The sequence below is a fragment of the Pyxicephalus adspersus genome, chromosome 4 (assembly GCF_032062135.1).
Source record: "Pyxicephalus adspersus chromosome 4, UCB_Pads_2.0, whole genome shotgun sequence".
In the NCBI taxonomy this organism is placed as follows: domain Eukaryota; kingdom Metazoa; phylum Chordata; class Amphibia; order Anura; family Pyxicephalidae; genus Pyxicephalus; species Pyxicephalus adspersus.
The window spans coordinates 131410132-131429110 of record NC_092861.1 but is presented as its reverse complement, the minus strand read 5'-3'; the positions used below and the strand labels follow the sequence as shown (position 1 = coordinate 131429110).

The window sequence follows — 18979 nt, the reverse complement described above, 5'->3', positions numbered from 1 at the left end:
GGTGCCATAGTCTACTGATCACTGATGTAAGGTGTTATAGTCTACTGATCACTGATGTAGGGTGCCATAGTCTACTGATCACTGATGTAAGGTGTCATAGTCTACTGATCACCAAACTAAGGTGCCATAGTTTGCCAATAACCAATGTGAGGTGCAGTAGCCCACTGATCATCAATGTAAGGTGCCATAGTCTACTTATCACAAATCTAAGGTGCCATAGTCTACGGATAATCAATGTAAGGTGCCATAGTTTGCTATGGGACATAAGGCCCATGTAAAGTGCTATAGTATATAACCCATGTGCTATAGTTTAATGATAACCAATGTAAGGTGCCGAGGCCTACTGATCACCAATGTAAAGTGACTTAGTCTACTGATCACCAATGTAAAGTGACTTAGTCTACTGATCACCAATGTAGAGGCTTTAGTCCATTGTTCACCAATGTAAGTTGTCATAGTCTACTGATTACCAAAGTAAAGGGGCTATAGTCCATTGACCACCAATGAAAGGTGCAATATTCCACTGATCACCAATGCAGGGGGGAAAAAGTCCACACTGATCACCAAGTTAGGGAAGACATTTTCCACTGATCAGCAATGTAAGGTGGACATTACCAATGTAAGATGAAATTATCCCATGATCATCATGGTAGGTGCAACTGTCCATTGGTCATCAATGTAATGTGCAGTAATCCACTGATCACCGATTTAAGAAAGCAATTTTCTACTGATGGCCAATGTAAGGGTAAATAGTTCACTGATTACCAATGTAAAGTGCTGTTTTCCCCTGGTCACCAATGCAAGGCAGCAACTTTTCACTGATGACCAATGTTGGGAGCATATTTTTGTAATTGATTACCAATGTAAAGGGACACTGCAGTTCCCACTACTGTAAGGGAGCATTTCTCCAATGCCCACCATTGTAAGCTGGCTTTTCTTTACTGACCACTGTTAATTGATGCTCATTTCCCTTGAAATATGTTTTCTAAATATCATCCTCTGTAGAGACAGAGTAGAGTTGGGCAAGGGATGGGTTGCACAGTACAGAATCCTGCGACTAGATGCTACAGTACTTCTGCAATACTAAACTGTGTGCTGCATTGGCCTCAAGCCAGGATAATCTAAAATGATATATTTATGTCATTATGTGCACTATGGACCGTGTTTGCTGGATTAGCAGTTCAGTGACCGATTGTATTTATTGCCCAGAGGCATGCTATAAATAGTTCTACAAACAGGTTCCATCATGATAGAAAGATATACAAAGGAATATCTGAGAAATCACTGAAAAGTAAACTCATCTTTCAGGTTACTGTAGTATGTTTAGAGTCTCTTTGACTTTTCCTCATAAGATATTGCTGGTATTTAAGGTTGAATGATTCAGTGTACAGGGTGCTGAAGTCAGACTGCTCATGTGCCAGTGGAATGTTCCCAGCATGTTTATTGATTATGTATGCATGATCATTTACTCTGTAATAACAAGTCACAGCTGATTTAACATATTTTCTATGCATTCCAGGACTCAACTCTCGTGTATCCTGTCGTCCTTAAGGTGGATCCTAATGGATTTTTTATACACTGGGTAGATCAAAACAAGGTAATAAACATTATTATTCACTTTTTTTGTAAATATACTTTTTTGCCTAAAGCCCAACCTAATCCAAAACAGTTTATGGTTTGGGACTGGAAGTAGGGATCAGAAGTTTTCGTTGTTCTCTTTTCCTATTGGGGGGCATTTATTCTCACTTGTCCTGTAACATGGAATCAAAGGGAGAGGATGTGATTGGATTGGAACAATTTACTAAGGGAGTTGGCTATAAATCATGGTAATAATAATAATAATATTAATAATAACGTTCATTATCCAATCATGAAAAAAATAAAATTCTGTTAATTTTTAATGCCTAAACATGTGCAGACAAATTCATAAAAAGGTTGATTGGACAATTGAAGTGAATATTTCTATTAAATTCAACTTTTTTAGTAAATCAGACTCACCATCTTTGTGTTGAGTAAATACCCACACCCAATTATTTAATGTCATGGAGTACCAGGGATGAGAAATGAAGAGGAATCTCTTCATTGAAAACACACAACAATAATAAATATACTCTTATCTACTGTAAAGAAAACATAACAATATAGAAATGATTTTGTGTTGGGTTTTTTGGTGACTATAGTGTTCAAGATAATGTCATGGGGTTGATTTTCCAAATGTGTATTGGTTGTTCACATAGCAAAGTGAACTATCCCCCTGCAAGAGCTTATTAAAGAAGATGAAGCTTTGCTCACTTTACTCCTCCAATAAATGTAAGAAAAAATGTCTTGCCTTTTAAGTTTTCCTTGCATTTGATTGGGTGTTATTTGCAAAGTAGTTACTAAGCTAAGTGGATTATCCCTTGCAATAATAATGGGTAATTCAGCTTGGCAAGTTAACTGCCTAAACTACTTTAGTAAATTGGTTCTCCTGTGTTTAAATATATCAATATAAAATGTACAAAAGCAGCCTTTCTCACCTATGGTTTTGTGGAACTCTTGGGTTCTCCTGAGTTCGCTAGTGGTTCTTTGGGCACTTCTGGAATAAATGGTCTCCCTCTAACAGTGATGAACAATATAATGAGGTCGTTCTCCCAACTATCAATAAAAGGAGTCATTTTCACAATGACCACTAATATGAGGGGGCACTACAATTCCCACTTTTTCTATTTTTGAATTGTACAACTGTTCATTTAGTTTTAAGATCATTCATGAAAAAAATTGTGTTGTATACATTCGGAGGTGTTAAAAAATTTTCTGTTTTGGTGTAATTCTTTATGTACCATGAGATGTGGATATAATCAGTTTTAGCTGGGGTTCCCAAAACAGATTTATTATTTCAAGGGTTCCTACAAGACAAAGAAGTTGAGAAAGGCTGCACCAGAATGTATGCAATAATATATTGGGGAAAATATGTGTATTCTTCTGCTTTATCTAAACATCAATCCTGTTGGAACCATTTAGGTATTGATTGTAATTAGGCCCTGGTTGTGTGATTTTGGAGACAGAAGATAGATTAATAGACCATTAGCATAGTGCACAGTGTCTGATAATATTAATCCACAGACTGTGTTCATGTATAGGTTAAGGTCTGATAAATAGGTACAGGAGATGGAGGGAATAGGTTAGTACTTAACTTTGTTAAGAGAAGTCAATATTTGCATATCACACTTAAAGACCATTAAAGTATAAACGGATACATGCTGGTGTGTATCTCAGATCACTGTTACTGGTTTGTAGTATTTTTGGAAGGAAAGGTTTGTTATGATCTAGGTCTGAGCTATTTTTTTCAGAAATTAGTAAAGCTAACCATGTACTCAGCAAATATTTCAATCAATAAGACAAAAACATCAAATTGCTCAAAATCGAACAAAACAATTCCATTTACAGTTGATTTTTGGCTAGAATGTTGATGGAAAATTGTTTTTTTTATTCGTTACCTATTGTATTAACATCGAAATAATTTTTTGTTACTATGTAGATTTAATTATAAAACTGTATTTCAGACCAGTTGTTTAACAAGTGAAATGGACTTGGAATTCTTGAAGCTCAATTATATTTAATATTATATTCGTAATATTGATTGAAAATACCTTGAAGACAAAATTGCAAAGTTTTATATCCAAGGTACAGACTTGGTTCAACTTTGCCATAATAGACCCACGCAGGTCCCGATATCCTCCAAGCATTGTGAACTTTCAGAAATTGTTTTGGATTCCCACTGAGCAATCCTATTTACATCATGTCATTATTATACTCATAATGAACTCCTTTCTGCAGAACTCTATACATTACTATTGACTTTTGATAAACCTTTGAAGATTTGCATAAAATCTATTCCTTTTCTGAGAATCGAAGGCACAGAGCCGATTTTTAGATGCAGAGAAATGACTTACATAATCTCTGTTTTTTGTTCAGTATATCAAATGTGACATTTAATTCATTTTCTTTACTCTCTGAATCCTAGTTTTATCTCATATTAATTCTGTTTGCTCTTCCGTCGCCCTTTGAAATCATTTAATTTATTCATTATGTCTTCTTTTTTTGTGTGTGAGCTTCATGATGTGCGTGTTGGCGATGATTAATTGCGCTGGTTGGAGTGCAGTGCTATTTTCTGTGTTGTATATGGCTTGATAGATGATCTGACTTTTTTTTATCATTGTCTAAGTTAACAAAGCGGGGTGGTTCTACAATTAATTTGCAAAACATCCATCCCCTATGTACCCTAACCATAAATAAGTAATCAGTGCAAAAAATATTGAAACACTCACCTTCCCTTTATACTGGAGGGTTTAAGGGAGCAGGAAATAAAGTAGATTCAGCCAATCAGCAGTGGTGCCTTAACTCTCACATTACTCTATACCAGAAATCATGTGACCTGTTTTTCAGCATTGGATTAAATACCTTACACCAGAAGGATTCAAAAGCAGTGTTGTGGAAGGTGAATATTTTGGCTTCTTGGACAGTTTGAAAAATAGAGCATTGCAATGGTTAGGGAACTTACATAATATTTGGAGTTTTGAAAGATTTCATGAAAAGTGGTTGCATTACCTGGGCAATGTTAGGGCCTCACACCATATAATCAGGAAATAATACCATTCAACAAAATGTAGTCATTCAGTGAAATCTTCAAGGTAGAGATGACACCTAAAGGTTTTATTGTTGTCCCAACAATACAACTTCTTGACCCTAATTGTAAATTCAGGTAAGCTCACCTGTTACCTTTTTATTGCTGGCTGTTTTTGTGTAGGAAAATTTCCTTTGTATCTTGCCTGTGTAATAATGTTGTAACAAAACCGTAACTCTCCCTTCATCCATCAAAACTTTAAGGGTCCATTCAGATCTCAGCATCTTGCATTGCCACTTTTCTCCCCAACCCCTTTTAGCCGGGTGCACCACCTGGCACTTTTCAGTAACCACCCGGCTGTTACTGAAGAATTGGGTCACAATACAGGTGCTGCCACCGCCCTACAATTTTTTTCTCACCCAGCCAAAAAAAAAATCTGTGTTGAACACTCGATTGCAATATCATTGTGTATTAGCAGGCATATTTTCAAGTGTTGCATTAAGGCAATATACCAAAGATGCAACATTTTGTTCTAAGGTGCCACACTAATGTACAATTGTACATTGTGTGGTGCTGCACCCTAGTGAGTTGTGTTGCACTTAGTAGGTTGGAGTGTGATTAACAAAAAAATGAAGCCACAGCTATTGAACATAATGCATCCCTCTTACCACAGAGCAAAAAATGTGTTTTGGCTTCAACAAAAAAAAAAAATAGATATGGATGCAAATTGTGAGATTTTTCTCCGGATTTCTTAGATGCTACTAATTGGCTTTTCAAGTCAGATCTGCTAACAAAACATCCCTTTTATTTCAGAAGTGAGAAAGTGAAGAGTAGGAAAGGTTAGAGCTGGGCGTCTGCAGCTGATGTTTGAATTTACTTTCTGACTAGCAGTAAATGTGGAGGTTGGAATCTGATTAGATGCTGCGACCAACGCAGAAACTTTTTGCAAATGTTTGTTTTGTTGGCTCATTATATAATTTTTACATTGGATCATATTTCATAAACATATTGTGTTGGTGTGGAATCATTATTTACCCATATTAAATTAGCCTTTATTTCTCATGAATTTCCCAGGCAAGGTTAATTTTGTTTTCTTCCCTTTAGTTGATATCTAATAGAATATTGTTGTTTTCTCCCTGATAGAGAACACTCCATATGCTAGTCTTTGTAAATTGACTTTACATACAGAATCAGGTAAGCATAGATAATATATTTGTACAGTAAGTTGATTAGATTTGGGAAATCAAATCTTTTGGAAATTGAAAAAAATGTACTAACAGAACATGTTTTATGTTAGTGAATTACCATGATGATCATATTGGGCATTTCTGGGTATTAGCAGCAAAAGTCTCACTCAGGCTATAATATTTACAAACTGCAGGAAGTCCAAGAATGTCAAATGTTGCCAAGAGAGACAAGAAAAAAAGGTCCATACAGATTCTGAGGACACAGGAGTCTTTATGTAGAAACCTCTCACCTGAATGTTGATTTTTATGTTTTTATGTATTGATAAATATTACTTCCATTACTCCTTGTTTGTTTTGTTATTTTCTGTAACTTTTTGGAATAGCCAAGTTAAACAATTAAATACATAGCCAAAATAATTATTTGTAGCCTGTTTAAAGACCGCTTTCACATTTGTGGTTGAAAACCCTGAGGTTAGCCGCTCCCAAGCGCATAGCAGTCCTCTATTATGCACAAAGGAACAACAAACCTCACTGCAGACCAATGTGTTTCTTTGCGTTGCCCTTGCAGTAGTTTTGCAGTTTGTCACTTGTTTCTTCCAGGGACTGAGCCATGATCCACCTTGTCCATGTACAAACCCGTGCACACTTGGATGATGTAGAAATTTCCTGCTGGCTTTCCAGCAGTAGGGTCCTTCCATGGCTCCAGAAGACTAGACATCCTGATCTCATCACAATGTATTGAGCAGTTGGCGTGGGCACAGACTCCAGCTCTGATTCCACCACTTGGCATACCTGGAAATGAATTTGACATACATTGCAGTTAGGGCAGGTTCAAACCCGCCTTGGAATCAAACAATTCCCATGCGGCTCCTGGTGGCTGGCACTTTGCCAACCTCACTGTCACACTGCAGGACTGGTTCTTAAAGAACCAGCTCAGCACATTTGACAGCTGGCGGCAGTGGGCAGGACTGTGCATATAATTTATATAATTGCCGTTCCGTTCATTTTCTATAAGGCTGCGGTAGGGAGAACAAAACGTAACGTCTAACCCAGAGCAGCGGTTCACTGGCATAAGGAAGCAGTAACTGCATCAGGACCTCACCAATCGTCGGAACCGTCGTTAGAAGGTATTGAGTGGGTGAATAAAAGAGAAGGTAGACTTTGCCCAGGGATGGACTTAAAAAATGAATGATGGCGATATGCTGTATAAACTGCACTATATATTAAACCCATGTAATTTGTGCAAAATACCAGCATGCTTTGCAGAAGTTTTGTCTAAGTTTTTTCTGTACAGCAGTGTTAAAAACACAACATCAATTACCGGCATTTCCGGCAGTTTCTTGAAGTAGCAGTTATCTGAACGGAAAATCTAAATGGGCGTTATTTTAGTTTTTCTGTTCTTTTACCTTAATTTTCGTCTTACTTTGGTTTCCTTGGAAACTGTTCAACAGCTTCATCCCAATTCACTGCCATACCTATTAGAACAACTACCTACATAGTGCTGTGGAAAATATAAGCCGAGCTTCAGTCAACATAGTAATTCTACAATTCTGACTCCTTTCTTTACTACTTTTTGTATTTCGTTCCCAGACATATAATTAATGACAGTTCTAAAGAGTAGAAAAACAATTTTATTACCTGCATTCTAAATATAGAATCACACTGGAGGATTCCACTACTGAGGCTTCATGCCTTGTGTCTTTTGTGTGTATCTGTATGTCAGAAACCTGGATGGAACAAATCCAAGATCACTTGGCTACAAAGGTGACAATATAAATAGCACTTTGTAAAGTGATCCTGATCAGATGTTAAAAGTCTCAAAGTAAACCTGTCAGAATAGAATTGCCATTGCAAACTTAGTTTAAAGTACAAGCTGTGGGGCTCCTATCGTTAACCTCACTTCACTTCTTGAATGAATCACTAACCTAGAACAAGCATGTGAATATCCAGTAATCTAATGCGTATTATTCACAATTCACAATTTTGTTTCTCCCAAAATAAGAGAAGAATCAGGTTAAAAGCTCTGCAGCATGGGCTTTCAGAAACAAAAAACATAATGGTAACATCTATGGTTGTGTCCTGGTTGGTTTTTACGGGATCCTTTCGGCCCTTTACAATGATGGCCTACTTTACTGAGTAGGAGGGACATGTGGGTGGTGGGATGGTTGAGCCAAGCTTGGAAAAGACCTGGAATCTTAAAATAGGATTACAGAATTTGGGTTACAAAACTGAAAAAGTCATGTAAAGTCAAACAGATCAGCAGCAGGGGAGTTTGGTAAAGATGAATATCAATAGGTGGTGAACCTTTAAGAGCAAATACTCAAATATAAACCAGTCTGGAAATCAACATAAGTACCTATTTTTACCTGGGATTACAATAAACCTGCTTCAGTTTGAGTTATTGCATGGGGCACAAAAGGTGCCAGTCACTGCCATCATTCATAACTATCAATGAAATGTCAGTAAAATTAATGTGAATAAATAGATCCATGGTGTGTTAGTTTAAAGCATTTATTTAAAAGAAAAACAATAACATCACATGTGCTTTGTATATCTTTTTATCCTTTTATAGGTTAAATTATCTTTGTTTTTAGGTGGTTATGATGGGTCCTGTTATCCTAAATTATCTTTTGAGTATGGTTGCTTGCCACCAGTATATAATGCTGTGTGTTCATGTATAATGTGTAACAAACTGTTAAATTACTCTGATTGCAAGAGTTTGTTACACATGTTGTATGAGAACACAGCTCCACCTACTGATGCTTCCTGAGTATACTCAAAGATTCTCTATTTAATGGCAAGAGAGCATATAAATCTTGGTTTATGTTTAAGTATATACAGTATTCTTGGCTATCAGCAATTGTGATGTGATGTGATCTAATGTTCATATTTCTATTTGAAAACATTTAAAAAACTACAGTCTCATTACAACTTTCAGGAACATTTTCTGTTTTTAACTTAGTTTCAGACTTTTTGATGTAAGTGTGCAAACAGTAAAATGCAGGACTTTGTGTGAGAAATAATTGGAATATAAAATGCTGCTGATCAAATTGAGTAATAAATTCCTCTCATTTACTGTGGATACTTTTTGGCCCACACTATACTGCTTGAGGAAATTTCCAAAATATGTCTGATGTGTATTTCAGATTGCCTATTTGAAAATGTTATTCTACAGTATGCCTGCAACTTCCAGCCAAAATGTAATACCTAGCAGCATACAGCCTTGGGATTAATCCAGAGTATAATACTCAGTGGCATATGGTTGAAACCCTTCCAAAATATCTCATCCTTTGGTGTATGGCTAAACAAATCAATTTAAAACAGCAGTCCAAGAGGAATGAGCAATTAATACCTTGAAAAAATGTTTTTTCACAACTGGCCTCCCATGAAGACTAATAAAATTTGGTATGTTCATTATAATGTATGTTCTTGTTGCTTTCTGTGTTGTTTTAACCACTGATGATCTAAAAGAGAAACACCAACCAAACCACCGTTTTGGGCACTTTGAGGAAGGGTTAGGTTTTCTGGGAAGCTCATTTCCCAAATTAAAAGGATTCCACCTTTGACAACCTTGGACAGTTGTCACCATTTTAGATGGTGGTTTATCTTTTCTTGATTTTATTCTTGGTTGATATGCTTTAAAGAGAGACTGTTACTTTGCCATTTGGGAAAGTGATAGTATCTTTTAAAATGGGGTCCTTATCCCCCGATCCACGGCCCACTAGTCGGTTGTGGCCGTCTGACAGGTGGGCTGTGGCTCTGGCCAGTACACCCCCCAGTGGGGTAAGGAGAAGGACAGCGCTGGGGAGGGGGTGCACCGGCCAGGGCCGTGGACCATGTCCCCTGTACAGACCGCAGGCTGAGGGCAGTGAGTGGGTTTCTTCCCCTTTGAGTGACACACGGCTCCCCGGCACATGCGCGATGAGCCGGTGAATTTAGTGGTCCACAAGCTAGAAAAGGTTGGGGACCACTGTTTTAAAAGGACCCTTCTTCCTGACCCATTGAAACACAGCTTGAGATTCCACCATCTACTTTTCACCATCCAAAATACCTTGTGCCATAGCCAGAAAAGAGCAGTGATACCAGCCCCCTACTCCATATGACAGTGATTGGGTCTAGTGATTGGCTGCTAGACCCAGAGGCCCTTTTTCCTTACTCATTAATACTTATCTTTCCTGCGATTCCACCATCCACCTTTTCACATGGGAGAAGATCAAAAGCTCCCCTATACTAGCGCTGAGTTTTTTGGACAAAAACTGTGTTAGTGGGTTTTTTTCATGGACACTGTCACTTTAAATAGACAAAAGTAAAATTGTCTCTGTAAGAAGCAAAAGTCTGGGCATGCAATAAAATTTGTGTAAATAGACAGCAAAATCCACAATTCATAATATTCTATAAATATTTATTACTAATGAATGTAACTAGGCCATTGTTTTAAAGGATAAAGTCTTGTCAGCCTTAAAACCCTTTTTTCATGGCACTCCAGATATATTTTTTTTATTATAAAACACCTTCCGTAAGACTAGCCTATTTTTATTCTCTTTGATCTGTGGACTGAATATTTCATCCTAAGCGCCATACAAAATGCTAGCCATTAATATTTATAAAGCCCCTATAGGGCCAGGCTAACTCATTCTAGAACTGACCTAGAAATACAAAATCTGCTGTGCTACGTCTATGGAAAAAAAAATCATAGCTCTACTTTTATTGTATCGCGGGTTCCTGAGAGACAACACAGCGAATACCGGAATGAGGATGACGAGACATGCTGGTACTCATTTGCAATTACATGAGAAACATCACCTTCTCTGGCCTTAATCAGGGACCAACATTTACATGTGCACCCTTCTCACCTTTGCATCCGCTAATTATATACATTCGAACATTGTAATATCTATCCATTCCTAAAATCTATCACAAAATGCAGTCACGCTTCTTAAAGTAAACAACAGAAGAACAATATTTATCAACAATCTTAGCCAAATTCTATACTAGAATAATAGAAGGGAAAAGCTGATTTTGGGAGCAACACAGACATTTTACACCGGTAGTCCCCGGGGTTACATATGAGATAGGGACTGTAGGTTTGTTCCTAATGTGAATTTGTACGTAAGTCAGAACAGGTACGTTATTTTAATAAATGCAATTAGGACAGATGTTTGTCTCAATATAAATATGGTGTCAGTTACTGTAAAAATCCTCACTGTGAGTTAATCACAAAGCAAAAAACAAAAAATAAATTTTTTAGAGCCTAGACATTTATTACCTTCTGGAGTAAGCTGTGCTTTGATATGCAAACAGAAACAACTGCAGAGTTTGTCTTGGTAATTTAAGAGTTACAAGATGTTACAGATCCACTCTTAAGATAACCCACAACCTTGGGGGTGTTTAGCAAAAGATTTCTTCTGCAAGTCATGCAAACCGCCCCCATCCAACCTCCTTCCTTGCACAGGAGCAGCAGGGAAGACCTGTTCATATCCAGGAGTCGTTTATATTTTAGATGTCCTTAACTCGGGTCTACCTGTTTTCTCTATCAGTTAAGTCATCGTGTTTTTTGTAACCATGGGGCTGATGTATGAAAAGCTGGGAACTTTTTAAAGATGATGCTTACCAATTATCCTCATCTATTTTATCGTATTTTTCAGTACATTCAGAAATGCAAGCATTTTTATAGATCTGTATATTTTATTATTTACTGTATATACTTGAATATAAACCAATCCAAACATAAATCAAGGTACATACTTTTACCTGAAAAAATTGGAAAACTTCATTGACTCAAACATAAGCCTAGCGCACAAAATGTAGCTGTCACCTATAACGATTAAAACAGTAATCAGCAGAAATGCCAATAAAATCAATCAATAAATACAGTTGTGTGGTTTTTTTTTAAAAGGATATTTAAAAAGAAAAAAACATAAATAAAAGGCTCAGTCTGTTTATTAATTTATCCAATTTTTTTCTAATGGCATTTTCAGGTCTTGGTTTATATTTGAGTGCTTACAATAATTTTCATAGCTTATCCTTAATAGACAACAGTCTGTATAAACGCATCAATGTCATTATAGTTAATAGTTGTATCCAAAGCATACATGTAAAGAAACTCTGAAAACACTCACTTTTTCCAAACTTCATTCAATAGTCAAAAGTCAAACTGATACTTCTGAGAGAGTTGATCCACTGGATCCTCAGGAGCTCACAAGGGTTTTTTTCTCTGACTACCTCTACAGGATACAGGAAAGAGTAGTACCACTAAGAGAGACCACCGTGTGTACAGAGCATGAAAGTTTGTATTTTCAGAGTACTTTTACAGACATTCATTGCATGAAAAGGTTTACTATAGTGATACGGTTGCTTTTTAAAAAAAGATTGTTAGATATGGTTTAGTATTATCTCAGTGTTAGGGGATTATCATGTGTATTTATGACCAAATTGCTCAAACTAATACAGTAAAAAAGATATTTTGTATGTAATGTATTCTAGTGTAAAAGTATCACTTGTATTGGATGGGACATGTATAATAAGTTATATCACAGGAGATAAAAAAGCTGTAAAACTGTAGGAAAGCAAATGATCCAATTGAAAGTGAGACATGCCAGATGGCTTCTAATTGGATGGCCGTGGCATTCATCCAATCAGGAGCCAGCTGTCTTTTTGGTTTTGTGCTTCTGGCCTTCCTACAACTGTCACATGCTCTTGTAAAAGCTAGTAAAGAGATCTCTGCCATCACAGCACACCTCTTTTATCAAAATACTGTTAATATGCAGTGTATGCGTTCCTTCAAGCAACCAATAACGAAAAGAAAAACCTTGACTAGGATGTCTGCCTGCTTCCTTCTTCTTTAAAATCTACTTATCTGTCCAGTGTGTCCGGGATTTCATTATTTTATTATTATGACCATTCACATCTTGTAAATTAATTTACTAATCTCCTATGAATGATGTGCGTAATAGATTTTGGAGTGTGGCAAAGGTCAGGCCACTACAAAGATAAGCAGAGCCACCAAGTTTAGGTAATAAATCCAACAGGTGAAACACCAAAAACAGGACTAGGGCTGAAGAGCAAAATTCAGTAAAAGTTCTAACATCAAAGCACTGTGGCTCTTTGGTTCAGGAAGTTGGCAGCAATAAAGCTATAAAGGAGCTACAGTTTTTGTTGTTGAATAACAAATGAAGGCCCTTGAAACCAGGTAACTACATGTGTGTCAATAACATTAAACTACCAACATATTCTTTTAGTGCATTGATGGAGCTGTATGGAACAAGCCCATACTTACCTCTCTAGCTGTTTTTATTGTGAAGTTATTCATTCTCAAATATCACAACATACACTCAAGTTGGGTTTCATTGGATACTATTTTTTTTTACAAGGCTAGTGGACTGACAATTTCTGCCCTCGTAAACATTAAGGTTTTATTGTGAACCTCAGAAAGAAGTTTCTCTACAATACCCAAAGATGGAGAGATGAATGTGGTCTAATCTGTTACTTTAATACACTTTCTTAGTAACCTACACCCTCCTAAATGCCTGATTGGCTAATCATCTAACCCAAGAAATGTGTCATGGTGATTTAAAGCAGGCTGTTGAACCCAGTGCATCTTTCATATACCTGTACAGCAATCAATGGGTGCTCTGATGACAGATTGAACCAGTGGGTGAGCTCAGGGAAAGGGAATGTAGTCACATAAAGGTGTCGAAAGTACATCAAACCTGTTGCTTTGCCCTGTCTGACACCATATATTAATGCATTAAGTGGCTGCATGTGACCGACATCCTATACATGTTCTGTGTCTGTAACAGATGTCAAAAAAGTAATGTTTGCATTTTATAAAAAAATGATGACTATAACATAAAAAGGCTGCACTGTGCATACAAAAACTTAGAGCTCTTTGTATGTTTATAGGTCAATGCATTCAGAATCTATAACAAGAAAATCTACTTGTAGCTCAGCTGGTAACCTTCAACAATTACTTTATAATGGTTCCTCAGCTACTAGCCAGTCTCATGTCACCCTACTGCCCACGGGATTTGCTGAATGTAGGGATAAAGGGTAGGAGACATAATAATAAATCATTACTAATGTCCCTGCAGACATTTAAATGGATAATCAATGTGTCCATTATAATAAATCACCCTTCTTGTAATGAACATCCTAATACCAATTCATTGTGTTCATTTTTTATCATGTTTCATTTAATGGAGCAGAATCCTCACCTTATATTTAGAAGGCAGAGTGGCTAACCACATGGCATAAGTGAAAAAGCATCCCTAATGGTAAATTACCCTACACAAGGGGGGGGGGGTCCATGGCTATAGAAAGGCCAAAAGCTGAGTGTGTGAATGCAGGTCGTGAACTGTAAGTTGATCAGGGTTGTGAAACTCCCTGCAATCTGGTGTCCAAAAAAGCTAAAATATCCCATCTTACTCTTCTTAAAGCTGTAGAATACATGTGTAATAGAAAAGTTTCACATTTTAGATCCTTTGTAACTCAGTGACTATGAGACTTTCACTTGTGGAACAGTAATAAAATTAGTTTTTGTTGGGTACAAAGCATGTGGAAAATGTGTAAATATACACTATAGACAATTTTTAAATAGGGACAGGTATATTTTAGAACCTTTACGCCCCTGACACTTTTGGCCCTTTTTGGCCACATGGACAAACTGCCGCAGCTCTCACACTCTATTTGTGAACTTTCAGACATTATGAAACATGGAACTTGAGCATCCTTGAGTACCCTCCACCACTTTTGGTTTGGTAAACCCAAAAGGAACCCCTAGTGTGCATATTTCTTAATGCATTTTTAGTCACAGACGAGAGCTTATTTATGGAATGCAATGGGCCTGATTTATCAAAGCTCTCCAAAACTGAAGAAGACAAAGTTTCGTGGGAGAACCTGGGTGACCCAAAAACCCTGAAATAAATCTGGTCCTGGGTTGAAGTTGTTGCAGTTAGGTGATCTTCACATCAATTGGAAAAACTGTAAATTGCTGATGGACAACAGATGTCCAAGAAAGAAGCTGGAGTCATGTATTGTCCAATAATACTGGCACTTGCACATACAATATCACTTGCCATTTACACACAACACTTTTATTAGGGAGTTTGTTCTATTCTGTTTGTAAGAACTGTTTTGATCTTTACCCATCTCATGTACTACAGCCTGTATTAAACTTTACTTACTATTGGTAAATTTTAGGGAGTCTCTCTGATAGCTGGGCACCACAGCAGAATCTATGTTAAGAAAATACAGAAAGGCAACTACGAGAGAAAGTCTAGAAACTGCAGTAGATCTACCATTTGTACTAACATGCAGTTATTTTTCTGAAAACTTGAACATGTGTTTGTAGTTTGCCAAACATAGAAACTAATATATACACTTCAGTCAAAATGAAAAATTAAGCCCTGAAATGTATACAGATAACATAGCTTAGTTCAGTACTGGTCAGTACTTAATTCTATCAACCAGACATTGTTGTAGCTGCCTATGCACCCCATTCCTTATCCCTAATCTGGGGACCCATGCTTGTGATCTTGGAAAGAAATCCCCAAAATACATCAACAGAGAAAGTCTGAAAAAATTACAATTAGATTTAAAGTAGGAATGTGACATCGGAACCTGGAAGAAAAAAATAGGTACCTAGTTCAGGAGGTGCACTTCTACTCACCTTGTGATGAGTTTTGTGAAATATGTCTGCTACGCATTACAGAGGCATCTGATCATGCCAAATTAAATCTCTTGGTGTGTTTTTATTAAGGCAAGTTTAAAGATTAAGATAAACATTTATTTGCAGCAAAAACTTCTAATATAGCTGCTGCATGATATCTTGTGCATGACTGTTGGTAACTTGAAAAAAGAGTGTTCCAAGTAGAAAATATGAATATTTGTGTGTTAGATTTTAAGGGAGAAATATGTGAATTATATATTGCATTTTCAAACTTGTTTTCAACTTTCCTACAAATCTCTTTAAATGGCACACCGGGTCGCCCGGAACAGGCACAATCAACCATTTTCATACGACCGCTGTGCCACGGGAACATTTGGAGCTTTTCTGCTTTTGTTTATCTCCCCAGAAACCATCAGAGTCCTTGCTTGACCCTATTTATCACAGGTATTTGTCATTTACATTTAAAACTATATTATTGGTGAGCAAAGTTTTACAGCAAAAAGTATAATGTTCGAAAGCATGTTGCTTTTCTGTGTAAGGAGTAAAAATATTAATGCTCCTTCACATGCCGTGGACACTGGACCCTAAGAGGGCAGAGGTCACCTGAATTCCAAGTCTTTTCTTTGTTATCTTTCTGAACTCATGCTGATAATACACCTGTCTCCTGAGTGCGCATACCAGCATGCCTTACCAGGATCTTGTAGGTAAAAGGTGAGATGGTTTTGTGTTTGATAATGTTATACCTCTAGACAATGTACGGTATGCTATCATTATGAGTTCTGGAAATTAAATGGACAGCAATTCATTTTCTGAATCCTAACTACACATTTTATTATTACATTAGGATGATGAGATGTTCTCAGTTATGTGCCAGTTCCAAAAATGCAAAATATGCATACTGTCCGTGTTTTATTTCTTACTTAAGTGCCTCTGTCAGTCTTATTCATAAGTGACAGCTCTCCTATAAGGGAAGTGTCTGCTTCCAGCTTTTACCAAAGCAGCCCAGGCTTTCAGAACCAATTTTATTGGACATTATTCCTTCAAGTGGAAATTTTGATTATGAAAATATATGCAGTGATGTTTTTGTTTGTTTGTGATTTGTCCTGGGTAATGGGACAGCGTATTTTTCAATTTTCTACAGTCACATTTAGTAACATTTTAAGAGCTCAATTTTTCTAAAACATTTATTTTTCTCAGCAAAACTACTGTAAATGTTAACTATGCTGCAGCATTTTATACCCTTGGCTGCTTAGGTTAAGTAAATAGATGGTAAAATGTTGTCAATGTTTATTACAATGGGTATAAGGGGATGATTGCAGCATATGTTTTATGTCTGGAAAGAACAGACTAAATTATGTACCATGTGTACCATTTAACCCACTTAGCAATGAACAAGTGTTTATATCATGTAGCCTTAGTAATGATAAAATATATTATAAATTATTATAAATTATTGGCAATATAATATCAATAATGTATGCACACTGACTATATAACAAGTATAAAAACCAAATCTTTATTAGGGCATTACCTGCAAAATAGTTGCAATCCCCAAACAGATCACATTTAGTTTGCTTTTTTCATCTTTGTTACATCTGTGTTGTGATCTTATTTATCCACTATGCAGCCACATCCTGACTACATACATGCATTACAGGACAGGCTTCCTGATAGTGGCAGCCATGGTTCATGCATACAAAATATGTATTAAAAAAGTTGTGACCCTAAAAAAGAAAATGCCAAAACAAAAATAATCATACAAAATCAGGTATTAACTTATAATACCTGTGCAGATTTAAAATACTTAAAAATGACATTTGAAATCTTATTAATATGTATATCTGATTTGATAGTCTTCTGATTATGTATAATTAGTATGTCTTCTTCTGTTTGCACCATTTATCTCATCTGTAATCAAGGTAAACCGTCAATAAACCTGAATCCAACACTTCCGGCAGTCAGATTCCCGATTCCCCCTGCAATTCCCAAAAAGCCAGTTCTTCTAATTTTTGAGTCTATACCCAAACAGATTTGTAGATCCAGAATTCTGGTTTGACTTTCTCATGTACATATCTGTTCTGGGTCAGTGACTCAGAAATTTTGGAATCCAGAGGCAGCCAGGAACATTCTCAACAATGGCAGCCCACTGCTCTAAAAGTTTGTGTACGTAAGCACAAATTTTGCCATAATAAGTCTTTAGGGGCCATATATCTGGAGGTGTGATGGGGATATCCTCTGCCTACACATTTTGTACTAAAAGATGTTCCTCTTTTTTTTATGGATTTTTTACAGAAGCGTAAAGTTTTTGCAATTTTGGCAATATATTTACCCATTCCCTTAAGGCATCTCTCTTGTGCCAGGATTCCAAAAGCAAAACCAAGTGCTCTGCCTTTCCCTAAATCCAACCTTGGAGACTCATCCTTTAGACTCTAATGTGTGATCCAGTCAGTGTATTACAATGATTAGCTGTTCACAGATTTACCATTTTCTATTTTTGCCCTGTAAAACATTTTATTCACCATTTAGTTTTGATCATGTGGAAAGGTGAAGGTGAAGCATCCCCCGGAACAGTGAATGCATTGCAGTGTCTATGGTATGAGTCAGCATCATTAACAACATCCATCTATTCTTCACAAGCTACAGACTTCTGGTATCCAGATGTATACGAGCACCCCACAAACAAAACATACTTAACATTGTTACCAATGCGTTTATTATTCTAGGCTTTATTGAGAGCTATAAAGAATTTTTTGGCCCACCCTTACATTTAATCCAAAAAGTACTGAAACTGAATTCCTTTATTTGTTTTACAAGAATACGTTTTTTTTATCCTTCTGTGCTGTATTTCTTGTTGTACTGTTTTGACTGGGAACTGTTTAGCTGCTTTACGCTTGTTAATTATGTTTTGCAATCAGCAGCAGATTTTCATAACTAAAATAAAAGTTTTGTTTAGAATATGCTGTATGTGGAAAGGGAAAATAGCCAAGGGAATGCACGCTAATATAATTAGGATTTCCCATAAGATCAGTTTTCTTTGCGTGGAAAATACCTGATTCATAAAACTTCCAATGTCAGTTTTTTTTATTGTCTTGCCAATAAAATCAATACAAGTGTTTTAATGTATAGACAAAGTCCTGCCTGACAAATGATATAATTCTGTATTTTTTGACTGTAAAGCTAGTTACAATGATAAATTTTACTTTACATAAAGGAAAGCTGTTAAATAAATGCAGGGTGTCTATGACTGACCTCCCCTAGGGCAAAATTTTGTTCTACATCTTCCACCTCTTAGACTTAAGCTTTTTTGGTCCTCTTTTTTTCCTGTGTAATTTTTTTGGTATTGGTCTGTCATTTGCAACCCCTAATAAATGTACAGTGCTGCTTAATATGTTGGCGCTACATAAATGCAGTTTAATTTATTTATTAAAATGTTTTTCTGGTTTTGTTGCTGATCCTTTAATGTTTCGAGTACCTGGCACAGAACAAGCATATATATATATGAAGTTATTACTTTTTGTTGAC

The 18979-nt window shown here is 36.5% G+C and overlaps 1 protein-coding gene across 1 annotated transcript in view; it reads left to right on the top strand.

The window, feature by feature from the left end:
- Positions 1-18979, top strand: part of PLCB1 (phospholipase C beta 1) — a gene marked incomplete in the record, with an annotated part of 348446 nt that overhangs the window by 20425 nt on the left and 309042 nt on the right. The window contains 1 exon segment of the mRNA XM_072409642.1: positions 1520-1597. Within this exon segment, the coding sequence (XP_072265743.1) occupies positions 1520-1597 (78 nt within the window).